This window comes from Mobula birostris, chromosome 1 (genome assembly GCF_030028105.1).
Source record: "Mobula birostris isolate sMobBir1 chromosome 1, sMobBir1.hap1, whole genome shotgun sequence".
NCBI lineage: Eukaryota > Metazoa > Chordata > Chondrichthyes > Myliobatiformes > Myliobatidae > Mobula > Mobula birostris.
The window spans coordinates 120289560-120316620 of NC_092370.1; the positions used below are offsets into that span (position 1 = coordinate 120289560).

General features: G+C 41.6%; 1 protein-coding gene across 1 annotated transcript in view; it reads left to right on the plus strand.

The window, feature by feature from the left end:
* The window catches only part of znf407 (zinc finger protein 407), a 507704-nt gene that overhangs the window by 44475 nt on the left and 436168 nt on the right, over positions 1-27061 (plus strand). The window contains exon 2 of the mRNA XM_072261462.1: positions 1054-6467. Coding sequence (XP_072117563.1) covers positions 1118-6467 — 5350 coding nt within the window. The 5' untranslated portion in view covers positions 1054-1117. The remainder of the gene's footprint in view (positions 1-1053; positions 6468-27061) is intronic.

Sequence of the window (27061 nt, forward strand, 5' to 3'; positions counted from 1 at the left end):
TGGTTGCATTTGAAATTAATTACTGACAGACCCTTTGATTCAGCTATAGGACCACATACAATGTTCTTACCTACTCCGTTTGAAGACATGGTCCTAAATGCCAGCTATTTTAACCACTGGGCTTGCTATCACTACATTTATCATATTGGGCTGCTTTTCTAAGAAAATAATATAGCTCTGTCCGTTTTGGAAACAAAATGGTTCCTGCATCATTCCTTACAAACTACCCTGGTTTTAAGTGTGACCAGAAATTTCCAGTCTCTGCTTGTATGAATGTGTGAAATTCCTCTGCTAACTTTCCACACTTAACTTTTCACAGCTCTATTAACTCTTGCCAATGAGAAGCTTCTTGAATACAAACCATGACTATCTGAAATGTTTAATGTTGCCCTGAGTGACCTAATTTACTCAACTCACATATTCCGTCAGGTGTTTTTGCACAAACCATCATAGAGTATTTATCATCTCTTGCTAAAGGAGAGGCTGATGCCACACTGTCTATTAATTGCATAGGTGCTTTATACAGGGCATCTTCACAGCAATGCACTTGGGATAACTTGTATAAATATTGTATTATATAGGTAGCCATGGAGTATCCTGCTCTCTTCAGTTGGATTCCTTTTTTGAATCTTTTGACAACCCATAATTTTTTACTTCAGAATTTAACAATTATATACTTTGCAATAATTACACACTATTGCACTATAAATGAAGACACTCATGAGCAAAAAGATACACAGTGGAGCCCATTTATTGTCATTTTCTACTATGGTGCATTAGTATTTTTCTTTTGATCACACATCCACTATTAAAAATATGGTGCAGTGATTTAACGCTAGTTTTCTGTGTGACGAACAACAAAATAATGCCAAATGTTATTTTTGTGCTTCAGAAATGAGTTTACCCCATTTATAAAACAATCATTTGATCTTAATTTCCATTTTCTTTGTTGGTTAACGTAGTTTGCATGTTGTATAATTCTTTTTCTATTTTTTTTAATACTTTTGGACTATAATCATAATCACATTTTGTCTTCTTTCTGTTACATTTAAGGTTGAAAGGAATGGAGCAAGTTCTATTCTACTGGTGTTCCTTGCCAACACCATGAACTGACCTGATGGATTTAAATGAAGGATCCAAAGATTCTGGATCATCCTTTCATCAGCTGCCAGCCAAAAGCAAAGAACAAAGGGAGCGAATGGATGTTGAAGATCCACAAACTGAGGCGAATGGAAACTACAAGCAAGGAGTAACCACTGAACTAGAGGATACCAAGGACCTGGGTGGCAGTGGCGATTTGCTGATAAAGGCAGACTCTGATGCTCGTAAAAGCAAAATCAGGTTGGAGGATGGCAAGCGGACGTATGCTGATTACCCTCCAGCCAAAAGATTGAAAATTGATACTTTTGAAGAATCTCAGGGTAGCAGAAACACTATGGTTTCAGAGGCCGTAGCTCTGCCATCTGACTTAAAGCCACCTCTGACGCATACAGGGGAGGAGCAAAATGAAGCAAAGGGAACTGCTGAAGGCTGCCAGAATCAAGCCAGGAAGATCATAGCTGGAGTAGCTCTAACGTGCCCTTCTTGCAACTTTCTGGCGAAAAATAAAATTGCACTAAAAATTCACACAAAGCAATGTCACTTCAATGACAATGATCTCATCTGTGACATCTGTAATGTTACAAGCCCATCAGAGGAGAGTCACAGAAAGCACCTTTCTTCTGTTCTCCATAAAAAGCGAACAAAAAGCACAAGGGAAAGTACAGGCACAAAGGAGGGATTTAACTGTCGGCTTTGTGGCCAGCTAATGCCTTCACGTTATGATTTGGACAAGCACATTAAAGAGAATCATTCCAGAAGGTCCAAAGCCCATGTTTGCCCTCATTGCAAATTCAAGGCAGCAAGTGGAGCATCTTTGCAGGCGCATCTCAAACGCAAGCATGTGCAAAAAGAAAGTTTGGGTTGTGATCTCTGTGGCTTCCGATGTTATGATGAAAACCTGCTGAAAGCCCACTGCCGTGGGAAGACTCATCTCCGCCGTAAGAATCTTGCTGCACGAGGTGGATACATACATTTGCTCTCCAAAAAGAGGCTTCCTGTTGAAAATAGTGCCAAAGGCAAAGTAGAGAGAGCAAAATGTATCAGCAATGATGGCCCAAGTTTGCGCAAAAAAACCGAAAATTTGGGGAGAGCAAAGAATAAGAGTACTGCTCAAAAGAATAATAGAAGTGCGAAGTGTGTAGGGAGTCCAGATAGTGATCACTGTGAAGAAGCTCCATTGAGTAAGGCCGATGAAGCTGATAGCCATGCCAGAAAAACATCTCCCCAAAGAACTTCAAGAAGAGTAAAAGAGCCATCTGATTTGCTCCAAGAATGGGTTGGCAAACAAAGATTAAAGTGCTCTGATGAAGATCATATCAGTGGCTTGAGACCACAGAGCGCGCGCTGCATAGGCAAGGTTGAACACATTCAGCAAATGAGAAATAAGGTGGGGAAACAGAGGGCTTCTCGAAACCTAAGGGAAAGCCTTTTGAAGGTGGATAATAGACGAGGTAGAGGGCGTCCTCCTGGCAGGAAGAATGTTATTCCTGACATCCAGCAGGGTAGAGTGAAACTTGCTGGAAAGAAGAATCAACGTGTAAAATCAAAACACAAAATTGCCAGAGCAACAGATCAACTTGACAGCAATCCTGAGAATCAAGGTGAAGTTGGTGATGCAGACTCATTAACTGGGACTGAGGCAAACTTAGAAAATGAGAAGTCTTCCAAAAAAAGTTGCCCAAGTCGAAATGAAAAAGCTGAAACAGCCACACCAGTGGCTCTTAAAGAACCACCACTAGTTAAGAACAGTAATGGGAACATGTCTCGGGTTCAAAACCTTGTGTCCCCATCTAACATCCAAGCAGATAACAAAACTCCCAACCTTGAGAATCCTGAATCGAAGCTAAGCCCAGCCGATCGCAAAGCCCTCCGCACTTGCTCCTACTGTGACCATGTGTTTCAGAACAGAAAGGGGTTGGAGGTTCACATAAAGAGACGCCACACAAAAGAAATGGACTTCCACTGTCAGCCATGTGGCTACGCTTGTGTCACTAAGGGTGATTTTGAAAAACATTGTCAAAGCAACAGGCATCAGTTGAACTTCTCCCAGATCGACTGTCGACTCTGTGCATTTGTAACCTTAAGTGAAGGGGCTCTGAAAGAGCACATGAGCCAAGAGCACAAAATAGCCTTTTACTGTTCTGCGTGCAGAGTACACTTTGCATCAGAAAAGGATCTAGTGGATCATGAAGGCTCAGAGCAGCACAAAAGTCTTGTGCTTGCACAGCAAAAAGATAAGATGTTGGAGCAAATTGAAAACCAGCAGCCAAGGGAAGTGAGTCCAAGTAAGATCACCTCAGGTGGCACTGGAGATCCTACCATCCCAAAATGTGGCCTTTTGTTTAAAGATCCTCAGAAGCCTTCCATAGCAAGAGTGGTTGCAGGGAACATTTTGAGACGTTCAACACACAGCAAGCTTCAATTACAATGCAAGAGCTGCTTTTACAAAGCTCGATCCGCAACTGTGCTTTTGAAGCACATCAGACTCAGACATGCACAGGAGTATCGATTCCTTTGTAAAGTATGCAGCCTGTACACAATTAGCAGGGAAGCAATGGAAAAGCACATTAAACGGAGCAGACACATTGAGAATGCTAAGAAAAGAAACCTAGGGCCGTCATTGGAGGAATGTGTAGAGGAGGTGTCCATTGGGGTTCAGGATGTTCAAAATACTATAAAAGCCACTGGGGCTTTGGGGAATGTTAATAGTGAAATAGACAAAGGCTTTGTTCAGGTCCTTGAACCATCAAAATCCAAACAGGAATTTGTTGTGACCTGGGAAATATCAGAAGGCGATGCAACCAGCGTGGGAAATGTTGAAAAAGGCAATGACCGTGCATCAGCAGAAAGCATCAAAAAAGAACGGCCTAAAGGGAATATCTCTCGAACATGTCCCCATTGCGGTTTATTAGCTTCCAGTGTGACAAACCTGAATATTCACATTAGGCGGAAACACAGCCATCAGTACAGCTACTTTTGTAAGGCATGCAACTACTACACTGTCACCAAAGGAGACATGGACCGTCACTGCAACACAAAGAAACACAAAAATCGTGCTGATGTCTCCAAACCTGTAGAGATCTGTCGGAAAGCCACTATGTTGAACAATAAAGACAGTCCTCAGATTGCTGGGACTGATCCTCCTGCATTTCCTCCAGCTGACTGTGTCGAGCAGAGTAGCAGTGCTCCAGATCCAGCGATACATGAAGTAAAGGGGCAGTCTGGAGTCACTGAGAACTGCTCTCAGGTAAATTCTGAGAGTGATCTTCCAGTACAAAATGAAGAGCAAGTAGATGAACAAAAAGAAACAGAGGCAATCCTTGAGGTAGAGCCGAATAATATGGGGCAGGATGGCAGTTCATCCAGCACAAAACGACTCAAAGGAACCCCCACCACTACTTGTACATATTGTGGCTTTGTTGCTTATTCCCAGGCTACCCTGGAGTTGCATGTTAAACGTAAACACACAAAAGATTTTGACTACTATTGCATGGCATGTGATTACTATGCTGTCACTAGACGTGAAATGATGAGGCATGCTTTTACGGAAAAGCATAAACTTAAAAGTCAATCCTACCTGAAATTAAATCAGGGTAAAGGGCAGTCTGTGATGCGTGCATCGGTAACATTGACCAGTGCACCAAACGGTGGGAATCAGAAGGAACAGACGGTGGATTGCCCACTTAAAGAGAGAAGCAATGAAGAGGAAAAAGCTTCAGAACTTCCTCAAGAGGCTACACAGGAATCTGCTTTACATGCTGAACCTAAGAGAGTGCCAGAAAGCAATGAGATAACTAATGATTGCAAAGAGACAACAGCTGTGCTTGAGTTGACAGGAACACAAGAAAAATCCTTCCAAAATGAAAGAGTGAATCAAGGAGAGCTAATTGAGACAGTATCTGCAGTGCATAATTCGGAGAATTTTTCTGAAGTTGAACCCAGAACGGTAAATGAAAAAAATGTCTGCCCAGGTGCCGAGAGTTTCTCTGTAGATTTGAATTCTGTATCTGTAAAGTCAGGGGAACTGGAGGGCACCAAAGATCAGGTTGGCGATGTACCTACAGAAGGTGATTCAAATCAGTGTATGGACATTGTCACAATGCAGAACACCAGTGTGACAAGCAATGATGCTGATTTAAATGCTGAGGCTCCTCAGACAAGAGAAGTGGATGATCTTCAAGGAGGTCCCCTTGGAGCCGAGAGGCCGAAAGATAATAAACCAACGAAGGAGACCATGAATTTGGATAGAAGACCTAATGAGTTGGTTAACTCAGTTAGAAACATGTTGAATTGCAGTGGTTTGGCAGAAGATGCAAATATGCAAATGGGACCCTCAGCCCTTCCAGGAGACAGTGAAGGTAACACATTGGAACAGAATACAGATGGACATCCAGATGTCACAAGCTTTCAGCAGCCTGCGAAGAATTCAGATCACCTTCAACCTAATTGTGTGCAGCATGTTGAGGGCAGCTGTGAAGATATTGCAACAAGTTCTAGTTCAGAGGTACCTGGACAAAACGAGGGTGAACACGAACAGGTTATTGAGTGTGAGGAAGCTCAAGATAAAGATGATGCATCCTTGAGGGAGAAGACCAAGGATGTGAAAAATGCAAATGATGTGAGGCAAGATCCCGAAGATAATTCAGGGGAAACAGCTGAGAGTTCTAGTGAGGACCTCAGAAAGTTGGAGTTCCAGGGTAAGGGACTGCAAAAATATTTTGAGTTTGATTCCTCCATTGTGAGATTGAAGAACAAGTCTGGCACTGAAAAACCTGAGTGTGCTGAAAATAGTGAAGATAGCCAGGGAGCAGATGGGATCTCACCCAGCGAGTGGGCCGTAGCAGTTTATAAGACAGATCCTTCACAGGCTGCAAGGAAGAGGAAGGCAAAAGGGGCCTTGCTGCAGGACCCGAAACGCATTCGCTGTGAAGACTGTGGGTTCCTGGCTGATGGTGTCAATGGGTTGAATGTCCACATTGCTATGAAGCATCCTTCTGCTGAAAAGCACTTCCACTGCTTGCTGTGTGGGAAGTCATTCTATACCGTGAGCAACCTGCACCAGCACTTGGCCAGTGTGGGTCACCAGAGGATGGAACAGGAGAGCATAGAAGAGTTGCCAGAGGGTGGTGCCACATTCAAGTGTGTCAAGTGCAGCACACCTTTCGAATCGGAGCAGGACCTTTTTGTTCACATTAAGCAGAAGCACGAGGAAATGCTGAGGGAAGTAAATAAGTACATCGTGGAAGACACTGAGCAGATAAATTATGAGCGGCAGGAAAACCGAGGGAATGTCTGCAAGTATTGCGGGAAGGTGTGCAAGAGCAGCAATTCCTTGGCATTTCTTGCTCACATCCGTACGCATACTGGTACGTATGTCTATTCAAGCATAAATTACTTTGTCTCACAACCCCTCTTGTCCTACTTCAAGTAAAGTTCTTGCTGATTCCTGAAAATCAATCGTAACAATATGAACCTTTTGTGAAAGATGATGTATGCAGAAAGTTGGACAATTACAGACAAGGGAAAATAAATTCTGGTTCACGGGCAGCTTTCCAACTGTGATATGAGATGTATTGTGTGACGTGAGATGTATTGTGTGACATGACTTTAAGAATCTACTTAACCTTGAAATATAAGACCACTGTATAACTGTCTCCCTCACAACACTCATTTCATAAATTGATCATTACTTTAGCAGTCTTAGAGGCCTGGGATTAAGTGTTCATATTATTTGATGCTTATTGATAAGTCCACTCAAGTGGTGAGCATGTTGCAAGTCTTTATGCAATTGTCCAGTTAAGGCACGTTACCTATAACTGATGTGTCTATTACCTGAATTCCGTTGTAATTATAGTCCATAAGTCTTGTAAATGTGCTAAAGCTCACTAAAAGCATACCAAATCTGAAAGAGAGTCAAAGATGCATTGTGTTCCAAGCCAATAATTTAAAATAATCAATGCATGCTTCTGAGCACTTAATTTCCCTTGTGTTTTGATAGCTAATCATTCTTTATCCATTAAGATTTGTTCTATAATTTAAAATGTAAAATATGTTTTCAGTGACTACACTTAAGATCAGGGTATGTTCACCAGGTTAAGTATTGCTGGATACAGTTCTGTTTGATGATGTATGCTAATTCTATTCACGATCCAGTTAATGTGATAGCTAAAGTAATGTAACTACCACAAATGACACTGTGACCTTTATGCCGCAAAATTGCAGTATTGGTAACAGTGCCCTGCACCAATCAGAACAATATTGGATTTTACTGTTGTTTAGGGCTTTGCTAAGATGGGGAAAGAACAGAGCTAAAGGAGGCTGATGAATAATATGGTTTCTGCTTTAATAGATGTAAATAATATTAACTTGTGCTAATGCAAATCATCAGATTATCAGTCAGAATTAGTGAGCCTTGTTAAATGCCATTTACGCTTCAGTATTCACTTGAGGTATGTACTTTGCAAGGAATGGTGTTTTTTTTACTTGGATATTTCTCTGTTCAATTATGGTGCATCTTTCAGAATAAACTATATTTGATAATGTTAATTATTGTGCATTAGTTCCATAATTATAAGTGAGAATTCTTCCAGCATTCTCAAGCTGTATGGACCCACTTTGCTTTATACTGATTATCTACACGAGCAGAACCACAAAGAAAGCATTAAGAAAATTCTATTTGTGATTTATTCAATGTGGTTTTTGGGAGACTATCTCACTGTGGTGATTAATTTTTAATTTTTTTTTACTTTGCTAAAAGAATCATGAGAAGACATAGACCCAGAAATAGCAATGGGTCGATGATACTTTACAGGATTCTTTTGTCCAAGTTCTCATGTATGAGGGACTGGAATAGCATCAGGAAAATTAGCTATCTTTATGTTAGAAAGGTGGTGGGTTTCAGTTTCTTCCTTCAGGTATCCACAGTGGTACTCGATAGGCTCTAAGCAACCCAAAGGCTGCAAGTCCATCATTCATGGAGGCAAGCTTAGTGGATCTACTAGTCTTTTCCTTACAATTTACCAAAGCTTCTGAGGTGGATCTATCTGTGTGGGGAAGTGTTATGATGCTACTCTTACTATTAGCACTGGTATCCTAGAAAGGACAGATTGTGAGAGACAATGATCCTATGGATAGGGGAAAAATAAAGTGAGCACACAAAATTTGAACAGACACAGAGTATTGAACAGGTTTTTGGAGTACCTGGAATTACACATCAAAGTTTTGCATCAGAAGTTTTGTTTCAGTCCTCCAGAAGAAGTTACGAGTTGGTGACCTCTCCAACTTCTCCAATTCCCAAGTTCGCTGTCAGTATTCGGAAAGGAACACTATACTTTTTTAAGGGGTATCCCATCCGTTCTGTTGTGTCGAGATAACTTTCGAAAAAACTCTTTCCACCCTATCTCCTGTATATATAAAAAAGGAAAAAAAAAAATGCTATTCCCTTTTCTCAGTTTCTTGGCTCGGCCTCATCTGTTCCTAAGATGCGACTTTCCATTCCAACACATCAGTGATATCCTCTTCCTTCAAAGAATGGGGTTTCCCTCCCTCTACTATTGATGCTGCCCGTACCCACATCTCCTTCATTTCCCGTACATCTGCGCACACCCCATCTTCCCGCTGCCATAATAGTGATAGAGTCCCTCTTGTCCTTGCCTACTATCCCATGAGCCTCTGCATCCAACACATCATCCTCCACAACTTCTGCCATCTCCAAAAGGGATCCTACCACTAAATATGTCTTTACCTCCCCCTCACCCCGCTTTCCGCAGGGATTGCTCCCTCCGCGATTCCCTTGTCCATTTGTCCCTTCCCACTAAACTCCCTCCAGGCACTTATCCCTGCAGGCGGCCTAAGTGCTACACCTGCCCATACACCTCCTCCCTCACCTCCATTCAGGGCCCCAAATCAGTCCTTCCAGGTGAGGCAACACATCACCTGCAAATTTGCTGGGGTTGTCTTTTGTGTCCAGTGCTCCCAATGCGGCCTCCTCTAGATGGGTGAGACCCATTGTAAATTGGGGGAACCGCTTCGCCAAGCACCATCCGCCAACAAGTGTGACTTCCCAGTGGCCAAACATTTTAATTCTGATGCTCGTTCTGATGTGTCGATCCGTGGCCTCCTTGTGCAAAGATGAGGCCACCCTCAGGAATCATCGGCAAGCATGATAAAACAATTATGGTAGCCTGCTGGGCAAGGTGCGTTTCATTTAAACAGTTTGCACTAACATCTGTTCAATTTTCATTAGAAGCTCATGGCCTAGTTCTCAGTTGCTTCATTTCCAAGGGAGTGTGCTGCTTGTATAGGACCTATAAATGCAGAGCTGTATTTACATCTGGGGTCGTCTATTGTGTCCAGTTCCATACTGACATCTTGTGCCATGATCTGGCCACCCTCAGGGTGGTGGAGCAACAACTTATATTCCAACTGGTTAACCTCTAACTTGATGGCATGGATATCGATTTCACCTTCCGGTGAACAAACTCTCCCCATTCCCCACTTCTTCTCACCCACCTATTACCTCCCCCTGTGTCCCCCTCCTCCTTCCCTTTCTCCTATTGCCCACTCTCCTCTCCCATCCTATCAGATACCTTCTTCTCCAGCCCTTGACATCCCCCTCCCCCCAAAACTTGACTTCACCTGCCTCCTTCCAGGTAGCCTCTCCCCCCACCCACTTTTTTACTTGGGCATCTAGCCCCTTCATTTCCAGTACTGAAGAATGGTTTCAGCCTGAAATGTTGACTGTCTACTCTTTTCCATAGATACTACCTGACCTGCTAAGTTCCTCCAGTATTTTCAATGTTATGCTTTGGATCTCCAGCGTCTGTAGATTTTCTCGTATTTGCAACTTCCATGTCCTCATTTTTCTCTGTTTTGAAAAAAAATATTGTAATGCACGATGTGTGGTTGGAGGAGAAGATGTAATGGAGAATTGTTTTTGGATTGTAAGCTTGGGGATATCAATGGACGTGCTGCCACTGAAGAACAGATTAGTAGTGGATGAAAATTTAAACCTGATAAATGGACACCAGTGATGTTGGGATTAAAAATGGAGGTGATCAAGAGGCCAGAACTGGCATAATACACAGATCTGAGGGCTGAAGGAAGAGAGGAGAGAGGGGTTTGAAAAGAAGGCCAGAAATTTTAAAATCAATCTTGTCAGAATAAGCAGAAAAGGCACAATGTATGAATGAGTCTTAATATGGGTTAGAAAATGTTTGTGTTTTTTATTCCAGTGTATAAATATAGTCAGGTATTAGATAAATATATTTAAATTAATTATTTTAGCTGATTCAGTCCCAACCTCTTGTAAGTTAAGTAGTTGTTTTTAAAAAAAAAATCAATTAATTTGTTTAATGTAAGCCTCCTGTACTGATGGTATCATGTTCAGCATACTGGCCTTGGTAAAGCTGACCTCAAAGCTGTTGGAAAGCTGCCCAAAAATAGGAAGACACTAGGAAATTGAGTTATTGCTTCTCTATCTGCAAAATACTGCCTCTTCTTCCAATGATCTAGAGCTCGTTTTTTCCTGCCCTCTTTGATTTGTATTTTGGCAGATTAATGACTTTATTTGCTGAGGAAATACGACTGCTGTCCAAAAGAGTATTTGCAGTCATCAGCGGTATATGTACGCTTTGAATAGACAGAATCCTGGCTTTCGTTATATGTGACGATTATTCTTTCAGCTGCTCCCAGGAAGCACACTGGGCTTTTATAGGTTGTTATTTGAGATTTGGCCTATTACAGGGGTGTCATCTACAAATTTGTAGAAGGAGTTAGAGCATTTTGCACTCATCTGACAGCACAAAGAGCACAAGGGAGAAGTGAATCAAAGTTCAAATTAATTTTATTATCAAAGTTATATATGTCTCCATGTGCAACCTTGAGATTAATTTTCTTGTGGGCATTCACAGTAAATACAAGAAACCCAAAAGAATCAATGAAATAGGATCAGTGAAAGACCACTTGAAACCAATGTGCAAATACAAAAAAGAAATTAATAATAATAAAAAATAAATAAATATTGAAAACATGAGATGAAGAATCTTTGAAAGTGAGTCTATAGGTTGTTGGATCAGTTCAGTGATGGGGCAAGTAAGTTGATTGAAATTATCCCCTTTGGTTTAAGAGCCTGATGGTTGAGGGTAATAACTGTTCCTGACCTGGAAGTATGGGTCCTGAGGCTCCTGCACCACCTTTCTGATGGCAGCAGCGAGAAGAGAGCATGGCCTGCATGGTGAGGGTCCTTGATGATGGAGGGCGATTCGGAGGCTGATGTTGTTGCAATTTTGTGTGGGGAAGGGGGATTTGGGTGTCAATGTTCTTGTGGATTTTAGTTTTTTTGTGCAGGGGCGGGGGTTTGGGGGCTGATGTTCTTGTTGCATTTCGTCCTGAGGAAGGGGGTTTGGCAGGGTTGGTGATCGCGTTGTCATTCTTTTTTTTGTATGGGGGGGTGGGTTTGCTGTTTCTCTTTGACCTTACTCCCATAATTTTTCTTTGTTTCGTTGCTACCTGGAGAAGAAAAACCTCAGTGTCGCATATTTCCTACATACTTTGATGATATTTGAACCTTTGATGCAACTAGTCAGTTTATTGTACTCTCCAGCACATATTTATAGAAGTTTTTCAAGGTTTTAGATGACATGCCAGATCTTCACAAACTTCTAAAACAAACGTTCAAAGTAAATTTATTACCGAAGTACATACATAGTATGTCACCACACACAAGACTTAGATTAGTTTTCTTGCAGGCATAGTCAGTAATTCCAAGAATGATAATAGAATCAATGAAAGACCACGCTGATTCCATTAAGGTTCTTGGATTTACTGAGTATACCCGCAGGAAAACAGAGGTGCTGCAGTGCTTTCTTTGTAATGGGACTTGCGTGCTGGACCCAAGATAGATCCTTTTGAAATGATAACACTGAGGAATTTAAACGCTGACCCTCTCCACCTCTGAACGCGCAATAAGGACTGGCTAATGGACTCCCCTTTTCCTCCTCGTGAAGTCAATATTCAGCTTCTTTTTCTTGCTGACATTGAGTGAGAGGTTTTTACTGTGACACCGCTCAGCCAGATGTTTAATCTCCCTCCTATATGCTGATTGATCACCACATTTGATACAGTCATAACTGTAAAGTAAGTAGAGCAGGGGGCTAAGCACGCAGCCATGTGGTGCACCTGCACTGATGGGGATTGCGAAGGAGATGTTGCCGATCCAAACTGAGCTACAACTGGATGACCTACAGCTCATATGAGAGAAAAAGGCTATAGATGAGAGCTACAGGGAGGCAGCCACACCTGAGGAGCAGGAGGCAAGCAGATGGGTGACTGTCAGGAGAGCGAAAGGGGAAAAAAAACTGACTTGGCTGTGCAGGTGAGGAAATATGCTCTGTGACCCCATGTGTTCCATTTTCCATTCACAGCCCTAACATGCGCTGGTAGGTTAACTGAAGGCCATAATTTACCTGTAATGTAGGTAAGTGGGAGGATGAGGTGAGCGCATTGAGTTGATCAGCATGTGAGAGAGAATAGATTACTGAGAAATGAGAGGTGGGAAATGAGACTGGTGGAAATGTTCTGAATGTTGACATATACTTGATGTACTGATTGGCCTCTTATATTAAGAAATTCTAAGAGAAATAGGTATAAGAAATTGATTGGAGTATGAAAAAGTACCAGGTGCATTTTAGGGGTCAAACTACAGCGAGAATGAGGTAGGGAGAAGAGGAGTACTGAACAGGATGAACAAGCAATGGCATTAAAATCGTAGTGCTTTGAATTTAGGAGCCAGTTGCTCAAGGCAAGTCAATAAATTTGAAATGACAGACGGCCCGTTGATTTTGAGCCAGCTCGAGAACTGTTAAGTAAGTCGAACAAAATATGTAAATGGCCAGAATAATGGCAGACAAAACTTAATCAGGCCAAATGTTAAGTACCACATATAAGAATTAAAAATGGATAACACAAATGCTCTGAGTGCAGTTGTGGTAATTAAAGATGAAATTGAAAGAGATCTAGGTTATTAGGCAATACTCAGTATGACTTGTTAATGAAGAGTAGCAGTGAACATTATTTGTGTAGTTCAAAATCACGCAAACAAAAAATATGGAATGCAACTTGGAGAAAGTTTTCGGAAAAATTGTTTATTCTATTGGTCAAGCTATATAACTGCCGTGTCAGCTTCTGCTCTCTGACATAGGTATTCAATTCGGTTCAGGAAAAGTTGCAAGGCTCATGTCTTATGTCAGGGGTCTGAGCTAATGAAAGCTCAGAGAATCATGACTTCTGAGTGATGATCTTAAAATGAAAATGTGGTAGTAAAAACATAATTTGCGGTGGAGGAAGGGGAAACAGCTGCAAACTAATAAAACACAAATTCAGGATGGAAATTTGAAATTCTTAATAAAAAAAATAGTCAATTTTTTTGCTTTATCCTCTCAGCCTTAATCAGACGGTTATAAGGATAACCTCCAAGTACTTGGTGTCTATGATCAAATTAAAATATTTAATTATCTTTTGTGTGGCTTAATCAAAGTTCAAGTTTATTGTCATATGCACAGATGAAATGAAAAAACTTGTTTCAACAGCATCACAGGCACGTAGCATCATATGAGCAGAATTCAGAAGGAAAACATAAATTGTACTTAATTTTTACAAGAAAGAACACATTTGAAACCAAAAGAAATCAAAGTCCATTTTAGTGCAAAATGATAATAGTGTTGCTAAACTGCAGTGATTATGGTTGTCGTATCTCAATCAAGAGAATATCTGCAGATGCTAGAAATCCAAGCAACACACACAAAATGCTGAAGGAACCCAGCAGACCAGGTAGCATCTATGGGAAAGAGTTCAGTTGACGTTTTGGGCTGAGACCCTTCAGCTTATTATGGTTGTGCTGGTTGGTTCATGAACTGAATGAATGAAGGGAGTAGCTGTTCATGTAGGAGCACCAGGAGCGACTCGAGTAGCAGCAGTACTCTCAATGGATACAATTAAATATTCCTGTTTCAGCTTGATACAGCTAAAAAGCACAACTGCTTCCAAGGTCAGTACAGTCAACAAAGATGTCCTAATGCATTTAAACAAACTATCGCTGCTTAAAACTGATGGAAACAACACTGATTGTTGTCAGAATTGACCATGGAGGACACCTCAGAGGAAGTGCGGGCGTAGATCAGGATTACAATTGCATTTTAGGAAATGGGGTTTTAAACTCCCCTTACCGACTATCTTGCTGGCGAGCATGCAGTCTCTGGTGAATAAAATCGATGATCTCAGAGCCAGGGTGCTGAATTAGAGGGACATTAGCACCGCGTGTGTCCTTCGTTTCGCGGAATCCTGGTGAGCCCCTTCTCTACCGAATGCAGTGATTCAGATCGACGGGTTTACTATACACTGTCAGGATAGATCTATGGAGTCTCTCAAAAGCAGAGGTGGAGGAGTACGCCTCATGATCAACTCTTCTTGGTGCACAAGTATATCAGTGCTGTCCCAATGTTACTCACCAGGCCTAGAATATCAAGCAGTAAAGTACCGTCCTTTATACCTACCACGGGAGTTCTCTGGGGTCATTTTGGTAGCAGATTACATTCCACCTCAGGCCAATGTCAAGCAGGCTTTAGATGATCTGAGTAATGGGATCAACATGCATGAAACAGCGCACCCTAATGCCTTCACCATCGTTTTGGGAGATTTTAACCAGGCCAACCTGAAAAAAATCACTAAACAATTACCATCAACAGATAACTTGCAATACCAGAGGAAACAACACACTGGACCATCAAGATTGTCTTCCATGCTATTTGGACAAGGGAAGTACAGGAGCGCCTACAGGACTGCTTTGAATCAGTGAACTGGACTGCATTCAGGGATTCATCTTTGAACCTGGATGAGTATGCTGCAGTTGTTACCGACTTCATTAAAGCCTCAATGGATGAGAGTGTGCCCACAAAGACTTGCTGTACATTCCAAAAACAAAAGCCATGGATGAACCAGGAGGTACATTGTCTGCTGAAGGCTAGATCTGTGGCATTCAAGTCTGGCAACCCAGGTCTGCACCAGAAAGCCAGGTATGATTTGCGGAGGGCTATTTCAAGGGTGAAGACACAATTTCGAACGAGGTTGGAGGCGACATCAGATGCATGGCAACTCTGGCAGGGTCTGCAAGACACTAATTCCTACAAAGCGAAACCTAATAGCATGAATAGTAGCGACGCTTCACTACCAGCTGAACTTAATGCCTTCTATACACGCTTTGAAAGGGAGAACACAACAACAGCTGTGAAGATCCTTGCTGCACCTGATGACCCTGTGATTTTGTCTCATGTGCCAATGTTAGACTGTCTTTAAAGAGATTGAACTCTTGCAAGGTGGAAGGTCCCGATGAAGTACCTGGTAAGGCTCTGAAAACCTGTGCCAGCCAACTAGCGGGAGTATTCAAGGACATTTTCAACCTCTCACTGCTATGGGCAGAAGTTCCCATTTGCTTCAAAAAGGCAACAATTATACCAGAGCCTAAGAAGAATAATGTGGGCTGCCTTAATGACTATTGCCCGGTAGCACTTACATCGACAGCAATGAAATGCTTTGAGAAGTTTATCATGACTAGACTGAACTCCTGCCTCAGCAAGGACCTGGACCCATTGCAATTTGCCTGTTGCCACAATGGCAGATGCAATCCTTGGAGGCTCTCCACACGGCTTTAGACCACCTGGACAACACAAACACCCACATCAGGATGCTGTTCATCGACTATAGCTCAGCATTTAATACCATCATTCCCACAGTCCTGACTGAGAAGTTGCAAAGCCTGGGCCTCTGTACCTCCCTCTTCAATTGGATCCTCAACTTCCTAAACGGAAGACCGCAATCTGTGTGGATTGGTGATGACATATCCTCCTCGCTGACAATCAACACTGGCGCACCTCATGAGTTTGTGCTTAGCCCACTGCTCTCTGTATACACATGACTGTGTGGCTAGGCATAACTCAAATGCCATCTATAAATTTGTTGATGATACAACCGTTGTAGGTAGAATCTCAAGTGGTGACGAGAGGGTGTATAGGAGTGAGATATGCCAATTAGTGGACTGGCACTGCAACAACAACCTGGCACTCAACGTCAGTAAGATGAAAGAGCTGATTGTGGACTTCAGGAAGGGTAAGACGAAGGAACATATACCAATCCTCATAGAGGGATCAGAAGTGGAGAGAGTGAGCAGCTTCAAGTTCCTGGGTGTCAGGATCTTTGAGGATCTAACCTGGTCCCAACATATCGATGTAGTTATAAAGAAGGCAAGACAGTGGCTATACTTTATTAGGAGTTTGATGTGATTTGGCATGTCAACAAATACACTCAAAAACTTCTATAGATGTACCGTGGAGAGCATTCTGACAGGCTGCATCACTGTCAGGTATGGAGGGGCTTCTGCACAGGACCGAAAGAAGCTGCAGAAGGTTGGAAATCCGGTCAGCTCCATCTTGGGTACTAGTCTACAAAGTACTCAGGACACCTTCAAGGAGCAGTGTCTCAAAAGGGCAGCGTCCATTATTAGGTACCTCCAGCACCCAGGACATGTGTTTTTCTCACTGTTACCATCAGGTAGGAGATACAGAAGCCTGAAGGCACACACTCAGCAATTCAGGAACAGCTTCTTCACCTCTGTCATCCAATTCCTAAATGGACATTGAATCATTGGACACTACCGCACTTTTTAAAAATATACAGTATTTCTGTTTTTGCACGTTTTTTAATCTATTCAATTATATGTAATTGATTTACTTGTTTATTTATTATTGTTTTAAATTTTATTTATTGTTTATTTTCCCCCCTGCTAGATTATGTATTACATCGAACTGCTGCTGCTAATTTAACAAATTTCACGTCATATGCCGGTGATAATAAACTTGATTCTGATTCCGACTTCACTCTTTAATATCTCATGTTCCATGGTAGCTGTGAGAAGATGGCATGATGCCTAATATATTATCAAGTTTCAATAACTATGTTTATAATTCCTTGGGCAATAACCAAGATGGATGGTGGAGAATCTTTGGTAAATGTCATCTTCTTGAGCCAGCACCTCCTTTCGATACTATCATTGTTGAGAATGGTTGTGTCCGTGATGCATTGGAAAGAATCCACTACCTCTGTGCATTTGCGTTGCTGCACCAGACCATGACACAAACAGTACTTTGACTACAGCTTGCAGAAATTCATACATATGCCAAAGAATGTTACAAGCAGTTAAAGATATTTTGAAACTTCCTCAAGCAACTTTGTATTTTTGTGATGTTGGATGACAGAACCACCTGCCTCTTCATGGAAGGAATATCATGGGATATACCTGGCACATGACAGCAGGCAGGCTTTCGGTATAAGGTGATACCTCTGATAACACAACACACCAAAAGTATTTGATGGTGTGACAGTCCAGACTTTTAAATGCAAAAACATGTGAATTCTTGACAAGAGTATGACCTACTATGTCATTGTCTTACAGCATGGAAACAGACACTTCAGCCCAACTTGTGCCTTCCAGCCTAGATGTCCATCTAACTAATCCCATTTGCCTATATTTGGTCCATAATACTCTAAATCTTTCCTATCTACAGTATGTACCAGTTCAAGTCCTTCTAAAATGGTAATGTACCAACTTCACTTACTTTCTCTGGCAGTTCATTCCATTGATGGGCAATGCTCTGAATGAAAAAGTTGCCCCTGCAGTTCCTATTAAGTATCTCCTCTCACCTTAAAGTTGCCCTCTGGGTTCTTGATTTCCAGCCATGGGAAAAAGACTATGCATTGTGCCTGTCTTTGTCCTTCTTGATTTTATACATTTCTGTTAAGGTCATTCCTCATTCTCCTCGCCTGTTCATACTTATCCCATGGCTTAGTCTTTTAAGTCCTAACAACATCTTCAAATCTTTCCTGTACCCTTTACAGCTTAATGTCATGTTTTCTCTAGTAGGGTGATCAAAATGTTCCAAATGGAACCACAGCACTGTTTTGTACAGCTGAAGCACTGGGAGCATTTAAATAGGAATAGAGTACTACTAAGATTACACAAAATATATGAAATATTCGGTCATTTAGATTACATCTGTGGGGATGGAGTAGAGTTCATGTTTCAAAACTTTTCTTATGGAAGGTCATTGTTCTGAAATATTAACTCTGTATGTCTTTGCACAGGTGCTGCCTGATCTGCTGAAGACTTCTAGCATTTTCTGTTTTCACTTCTGATTCCTAGCATATGCATTATTTTGCTTTGGCGTGGTGGAGTACTGTGAATTGAGAGGGCAGCTGTCAGATCATAACACATAATTGCTCTGGTAGTTGATAAAGAGAAACTAGATTGAGATTCCTCCCTCAGTAAACATTGCAAAAAAAAATGTAATATTCATGGGCATTTAAAGTCATTGGTGCTTGAGATCAGGGGTCCCCAACCCTTTTTTTGCACCGCAGACCGGTTTAATATTGACAATATTCTTGCAGACTGGCTGACTGGGGGGGGGGGGGGAATGAGGTGTTCAAGTTCAACAATGCGTGACAGGGAATGAGGAAAGGTGCAGCTGAGTCGTACCGTTTCATATCGCCAAATCATATCATTTCCACATGCTTTGCGGCCCGGTGGTTGGGGACCACTGCTTTAGATGACCCTGGCTTAAACCATACATGGGTTAACAGTCCATGGAGTAGTTTTATACTTGTATCAGGAAATGTGGCCGCCTCCATTAACCCAATGGGTATCAGTGCTTCGGACTTGAGGAAAAAGCTTGCTGAGGGCTGTTGAGGCCATGATGTTGGTCTGGTCCTGCAATAGGTTTGGAATTTTTTTTGGAACCCAGCTACCTAGCTTGAACTTGAAGCCTAATGAAGTGTCTTATCATGCTGCTTGGTCTGGGGGTATGGCTTGTTTCCAAGGACATGAGGTCACTTAGCAAGCATCATGAAGACTCTGGGCAAAGGATCACTGCCCTTTGATTGTTTGGTGTAATCAGCAAGGCACTGGGATAATTTGCTGGTGGAAAGGGCTTGAGATGTTGCCTGGACTTTGGGACAAAGAGCTGGTGAGTTTGACTGGCAGAGAGAGACAAAAGAAAGAAGTATATTTGCCATTAGGTTCTCAAATTTGGATCATTTGGGGAGCCCTCCAGTGCAGTGCCTTGTAGGATACCTGACAGAATCTTGGCAGTGACTGGGTACCAAAGAAACTAAATGTCCTCCTGTTTGGCTTGACCGTAATTGAGTTCTGTTTTACTTTGGCAGTCAAGCAGGCTTCTCCTTTTCTAAAAGGGAATTCAGGAGAACGTTTTGCACCAAGTGAGTGAGTAGAATGTGGCACTCCCTCTCATACTTGTAGAGGCGAAATGTGTAGGTGCATTTTAAGGGGGACTTGAATGTAAGTATGCAAGAGAAGGAAATAGAAGACTCACTGATCGAAGGAAAAGTTCAAATATGTGAAATGATGCTTAAGGACTTCTCTGTGATCCTCATTTTGACTGAGCCAGTTTGCTCTTGTCCCATTGATTATCGTATCAATGAACTACTTTTTTTAAAACAGTTACTCATTTTCAACACAGTTTTATTTCTCATTACCTTTCTAAACATAAGGGAATGCAAGCTATTTCAAAATCAGAATCTGGTTTAATATCACTGACAAGTCGTGAAATTTGTTAACTTGGCAGCAGCAGTACCATGCAACACATGATAATATAGGGAAAAAAATAAATCAATTACTGTAAGTATATATGTATATTAAGTAGTTAAATTTTAAAAAGAGCAAAAACAGAAATAATAAGTAAAGGATGGTTAATGTTCTTGGGTTCAACATCCATTTAGGAATTGCATGGCAGAGGGGAAGAAGCTGTTCCTGAATTGCTGAGTGTGTGTCTTCAAGCTTCTGTACCTCCTTCCTGACAGTAACAATGAGAAGAGGGCATGACCTGGGTGGTGGGGATCTTTAATGATGGACGCTGCCTTCCCAAGGCACCACTCCTTGAAGATGTCTTGGATACTGCTTAAGATGGTATCCAAGATGGAGCTGATTAATTTTACAGCTTTCTGTAGCTTTTGATCCTGTGCAGTAGCCCTCTCTTCCCCCCCCCGCCTCCCATTCTAGACAGTAATACAGCATGTCAGAACGCTCTCCACTGTACACCTGTAAAGTTTTTGAGTATTTTGGGTGACAAACCAAATCTTCTCAAACTCCGAATGAAATATAGTCACTATCTTGTCTTTTTTATAACTGCATCGATATGTTAGGACCAGATTAGATCCTCAGAGATCTTGCTCACTCTTTTCACTTCTCATCCCTTTGAGCATTGGTTCATATTCCCTCGTCCTAACCTTTCTGAAGTCCACAATCAGCTGTTGGGTTGTAATGTTGAGTGCAAGGTTGTTGCTGCAACACCACTCAACTAGCTGGTATATCTTGCTCCTGTACACTCTCTTGTCTCCATCTGAGATTTTGCCAACAATAGTTGCATCATCAGCAAATTTATAGAAGACATTTTCAAGCAAACTGCCTTTATCAGCTTATCCATTAAGCCCTAACTTCTGTCTAATGTATTTGACATGCACTCTTAAAAGCATGAGATACAATGTCTGAAGCAGAACATAGTAACTCTTAAGGTATCTGACGAAATACTAAGTACTACTGAAGTATTCTTCCCTTTTGTTCTCCAATCTTTTGAGATATTCATTCTGTTACCTCTTCGATTACTTTTCATGTACCTTTCTTTTTATTGAAATCCCTCTGCTCCTCCACAGCTCTTTTCTCTTTATTGAGAAAATTTAAAATTTTTCTTTCTAGTGAGATTCTGTCCAAATACCATATTGAACTATACCTGCCACATCCTTAACAACTCATTGCCTGTGTTCCTTAGCCATTTCCATCTGTAGTGTGTCCCTGGGTTACAAATACTTGACTTCTGGACAACCATACATTATGAATGAGATCTCATGTTATTATTAAATTCAAAAGTCTTACGCATCCTATGAATGATAGCACTCGTCTCCTCTGTCGTTCTCTCTCTCTACTTCTAGTAATTGTTATTTCTTGTCAGTCTTAAGTGCTTATGATGTTATTCATTACAATATTACAGTGATAGTTACTACTTTTTAAAATTCATTTACGGGATGTGGGCGTCGCCAGCTAAGCCAACATTTATTGTTCATCCCTGGTTGCCCTTGAGAAGGTGGTGATGAGTTGCCGCCTTGAATCGCTGCAGTCCCTGAGCTGTAGGTGCACCTGCAGTGCTGTTAGGGAGGGAATTCCCTGATTTTGACCCAGAGACAGTGAAGGAACGACAATGAAATGATGTTGTTTATTTTTGAGCTTGTAGACAAAATTGAGTTAAGGATGCTCTCAAAATGGAATTTGTTCATTACCCAGGGGTGGCCTATACACGCAAATTGCACTTCCTAGCAAGCATTTACAGCAAGGACGAACAGCTCCATCTCCAAGTACGTGTGTTTTTTTGAAAAAAAATGCTAACAGTTCTGTGCAGATGCCCAGGAAACACCCCTTGTCACCCAATAGTAGCAGGGATATCGAGGAGCAGATAGGGAGACAGATTCCAGAAAGGTGTAATCATAACAAGGTTGCTATGGTGGGTGATTTTAATTTCCCAAATATCGATTGGCATCTCCCTAGAGCGAGGGGTTCAGATGGGGTGGAGTTTGTTAGGTGTGTTCAGGAAGGTTTCCTGATACAATATGTAGATAAGCCTACAAGAGGAGGGGCTGTACTTGATCTGGTATTGGGAAATGAACCTGGTCAGGTGTCAGATCTCCCAGTGGGAAAAAATTTTGGAGATAGTGATCACAATTCTAACTCCTTTACCATAGCTTTGGAGAGGGATAGGAACAGACAAGTTAGAAAATATGAGTTTATCAGGCAAGATCTTGGAAGTAAGGGGAAATATGAAGCTATCAGGCAGGAACCTGGAAGCATAAATTGGGAACAAATGTTCTCAGAGAAATGTATGGCAGGAATATGGCAAATATTCAGGGGATATTTGCATGGAGTTCTGTGTAGGTGTGTTCCAATGAGACAGGGAAAGGATGATAGGGTACAGGAACCGTGTTGTAAATGTAATCAGGAAGAAAAGCAGAGCTAATGAAAGGTTCAAAAAACTAGATAAAGATAGAGATCTAGAAGATTATAAGGCTAGCAAGAAGAAGCTTAAGAGTGAAATTAGGAGAGCCAGAAGGGGCCTTGGTGGACAGGATTAAGGAAAACCCCAAGGCATTCTACAGGTATGTGAAGAGCAAGAGGATAAGATGTGAGAGAATAGGACCAATCAAGTGTGACAATGGAAAAGTGTGTATGGAACCAGAGGAGGTAGCCGAGATACTTAATGAATACTTTGCTTCAGTATTCACTATGGAAAAGGATTTAGGTGATTGTAGGGATGACTTACAGCTTGAGCATGTAGATTTTAAGAAAGAGGATGTGCAGGAGCTTTTGGAAAGCATGAAGTCGGGTAAGTCACCGGGACTGGACGAAATGTACCCTAGGCTACTGTGAGAGGTGAGGGAGGAAATTGCTGAGCCTCTGGTGATGATCTTTGCATCATCAATGAGGACGGAAGAGGTTCCAGAGGATTGGAGGGTTGCAGATGTTGTTCCCTTATTCAAGAAAGAGAGTAGAGATCGCCCGGGAAATTATAGACCAATAAGTCTCACTTCAGTGGTTGGTAAGTTGATGGAGAAGATCCTGAGAGACAGGATTGATGAACATTTGGAGAGGCATAATATGATTAGTAGTCAGCATGGCTTTGTCAAAGGTAGGTCGTGCCTTACAAGCCTGATTGAATTTTTTGAGGATGTGACTAAACACATTGATGAATGTAGAGCAGTAGATATAGTGTATATGGATTTCAGCAAGGCATTTGACACGTGTACCCTATGCAAGACTTATTGAGAAAGTAAGGAGGCATGGGATCCAAGGGGACATTGCTGTGTGGATCCAGAACTGGCTTGCTCACAGAAGGCAAAGAGTGGTTGAAGACAGGTCATATTGTGCATGGAGGTCAGTGACCAGTGGTATGCCTCAGGGATCTCTTCTGGGACCCCTACCTCTTCATGATTTTTATAAATGACCTGGATGAAGAAGTGGAGGGATGGGTTAGTAAATTTGCTGATGACACAAAGGTTGGGGGTGTTGTGGATAATGTGGATGGCTGTCAGAGGTTACAGTGGGACATTGATAGGATGCAGAACTGGGCTGAGAAGTGGCAGATAGAGTTCAACCTAGATAAGTGTGAGGTGGTTCATTTTGGTAGGTCAAATGTGATGGCAGAATATAGTATTAATGGTAAGATTCTTGGCAGTGTGGAGGATCAGAGGGATCTTTGGGTCTGAGTCCATAGGACACTCAAAACTGCTGCACAGGTTGACTTTGTGGTTAAGAAAGTATACGGTGCATTGGCCTTCATCAATCGTGGGATTGAGTTTAGGAGCCGAGAGATAATGTTGCAGCTATATAGGACCCTGGTCAGATGCCACGTGGAATACTGTCCTCAGTTCTGGTTGCCTTACTGCAGGAAGGATGTGGAAACCATAGAAAGGGTCAGAGGAGATTTACCTAGATTGCCTGGATTGTGGAGCCTTATGAGAATAGGTTGAGTGAACTCGGCCTTTTCTCCTTGGAGTGACGGAGGATGAGAGGTGACCTGATAGAGGTGTACAAGATGATGAGAGGCATTGATCATGTGGATAGTCAGAGGCTTTTTCCCAGGGCTGAAATGGCTAGCACGAGAGGGCGCAGTTTTAAGGTGCTTGGAAGTAGGTACAGAGGATATGTCAGGGGTAAGTTTCTTTACGCAGAGAGTGGTGAGTGTATGGAATGGGCTGCCCGCGACGGTGGTGAAGGCGGATACGATAGGGTCTTTTAAGAGTCTCCTGGATAGGTTATGGAGCTTAGAAAAATAGAGGGCTATGGGTAATCCTAGGTAATTTCTAAGGTAAGGACATGTTTGGCACAGCTTTGTGGGCCAAAGGGCCTGTATTGTGCTGTAGGTTTTCTATGTTTCTAAATCATACCAATTGGAATGCTTCCTCTTTTTTTTCTAGTTTTTGCCCAATTATCAACATAGTTATTGAAACATAATGAGACATTAGACCGTTTATGAAAATGTGTACTATTTAGTTTCACTTCATTCCTTGACCTGGAAGCTGGACAACCAATGTGCTTGGAGCTGGTCCTCTCTCAATGAAGTGAGGTCTTGATGGTCCCTTGCATTTCCTTTCGAGTTGCTAAAACAGATTTTGTAGTGACATGGTTAATCCCCCGCCCACCACTGAGGGGATCAACATGATCTCCCTGAAATTTCGAACAAGACTTTGTTGATGTTATCTTTTTATACTTAAGTAATGAGAGATTGCACCCATTGAGCTTCTTGTTTAAGCTGTGCCCCAGATGGATAGTGGACTTGATCCAGTTGATTACTGGATAAGTGCAGCAATATTATCTGTGATATCATTACAGTCATGGTATTAAAATTTGCTTGGATGAATAGGTTAAAATGTATGAGGAATGGTGTTTAAGAGATAAGAAAAAATTCATTTGGTAGCATCCAGGATTGTTTTGTAGAAATGTGAATGAAATTAGTTAATGGAACTGAGGTAATCTAGTGAGAGAGATCACCAGAAATGTACATTTGACATTTTATCTATTTAACTTGATACAAATTGGGGAATATTCTATAAAGAAGGCAAGACAGCAGCTATATTTCATCAGGAGTTTGAGTAGATTTGGTTTGTCACCAAGAGTAAACTTCTACAGATATACTGTGGAGGGCATTCTGACTGGGTGCATCACCATCTGGCTACTGCACGGGATCAAAGTAAGTTGTAGAGATTTGTAAAATTAGTCAGCTCCGTTATGGGCAGTAGCCTCCATAGTATCCAGGACATCTTCAAAGAGTGGTGCCTCATTACAGTGGCTTCCAGCATCAAGGACATCACCCAGGAAAAGCCCTCTTCTCATTGTTACCATCAGGAAGGAGGTACAGAAGCCCGAGGGCATGCACCCAATGATTGAGGAACAGATTCTTTCCCTCTGCCATCTGATTTCTAAAAGGACATGGAACCCATGAACCCTCACTGCTTCTTTAAAAAATTCTGTTTTTTGTACTACCTAGCTTAATTTAATTATTTAGTATACATATACTTTAATTCAGATTTTTTTGTTTATTTATTACGTATTGCACTGTACTGCTGCTGCAAAGTTAACAAATTTCACAGCATATGCTGGTGATCTTCAACCTCATTCTGATTCTGATCCAGGTATGACTGAACAGGTTTCCATTTACAGGCACCACTTCCTGGAGTTTTTCCAAAAATATGCACAGAGTCTCACAAGAGATTCCTGAGTTGATTGGTATATGATTTCTGATATTCTTCCAAAGGGAATAACCTTGCAAAGTTCCAGAGTGAGCTGTTATCCTTTATTGCTGAATACCTGCTGCATGAAGAAGACAGCAAACCACTTTTCCCCTCTAACATGCAAAGCACTATTTATTATGTCGCGTTGCAATTTCATTTAAAGCCCAGTAATATATAAATATAACTTTGACTGTATACAGTGGGGGACAAAAGTCCTTCTGCATCTTTGCAATTGAAAGTTCGACTTTTGAATGAATTTGGTTAGTTGATTACCTTGTACAGCTGACCTCAAATTAACTTTTTCCCTGTTCACATTGTATCTCTGTGTCATCAATAAGAATGCTAGTAACTGCTTTTTCAGCTAATCACTGATATCTAATTCTTTTGTTACCATAAGTCCTTGTCAGCCATCCATCTATCACTCTGCAAAACCCTGCTGCTTGTTCTCTCATGTACGTAAAGTCCTGTTTGCCTGTCACCCTTGACTTTGCTGACCAGTGTTGGATGAGAAATTTCATAGCTAATTGGGAACCATGTTTTCAATTCCAACTGTGTGGGTTTGGTCTTCTGGTCTTCCACCTTTTTGAGCTTCCCTTAGCAGAGTACAGCATAGGTACGGGCACTGCAGGCTACAACGTCTAATGGCTATGGTGCCAATTTGCACATCTATCTTCATGTGGTCTACATCATTCTAAACCCTCCCTCCAACTCTCTTGCTCATCCTCTATTCTTATTCCTCCACACAGACTACTGCTTTAGCTGGCTTGGCCCTAAAGCTGGAACTCTGCTCCTAATCTCTATCCATTTCTTTCTCATTTTTGCTAAAATCATCTTATAAAATTTACCAAAACAAAGAAAATCCTGGGTCAGGCAGCATCTGTGGAGGGAAATGGACAAACAATGTTTCAAAATGTCAACTGTCCATTTCCCTCTACATGTGCTACTTGACTGGCTGATTTCCTTCAACATTTTATTTCTTGCCTCAGATTCCAGCAGTCTCTTGTGCCTCCATAAAATCCACAGTTTTAAGCTTTCAATTGTGTGCCCCAGTTTCGTGCCTGTCTATAGGTCAAATTTTCTTTCAATGATCTTGGAATGTTTTACTGCGTTAATACGCTGTGTAACTGTAAGAAGTTGTTGTCATTTATTGTTGTAATTGTAACTTACAGAGTGCTGCGACCTGTTTGTCATAGATAAGAGTAAATACAGTAGCCGCTCGCCTTCACTGGTGTTGAGGAGTGAGCTAGCAGTCCAGTGATTACAGCTCTTGCTTGAGAGCACTCTCACAGCACAACTGTGCATTCAGCTGTGTAGGTGCTCATTGTCTTTGGCAAGATGTGGAGTCATCATTAGCACTGCAGCTTATTTTTCCACAGGGCATGAGTTGAGCAGGGAGAACCAATATGCAGCATGAAGTAATTTGTGCAATATATGGTGAGAATACAGGCATGGGTCAGTAATGACCCTGCATGTAATCCAATATGTGAATACATGTCATCTATTTATTTATAATTTCCTTTGCACAATTTACATTTTCTTGTTTGAGTTGCTGATTCTTCTTGACACG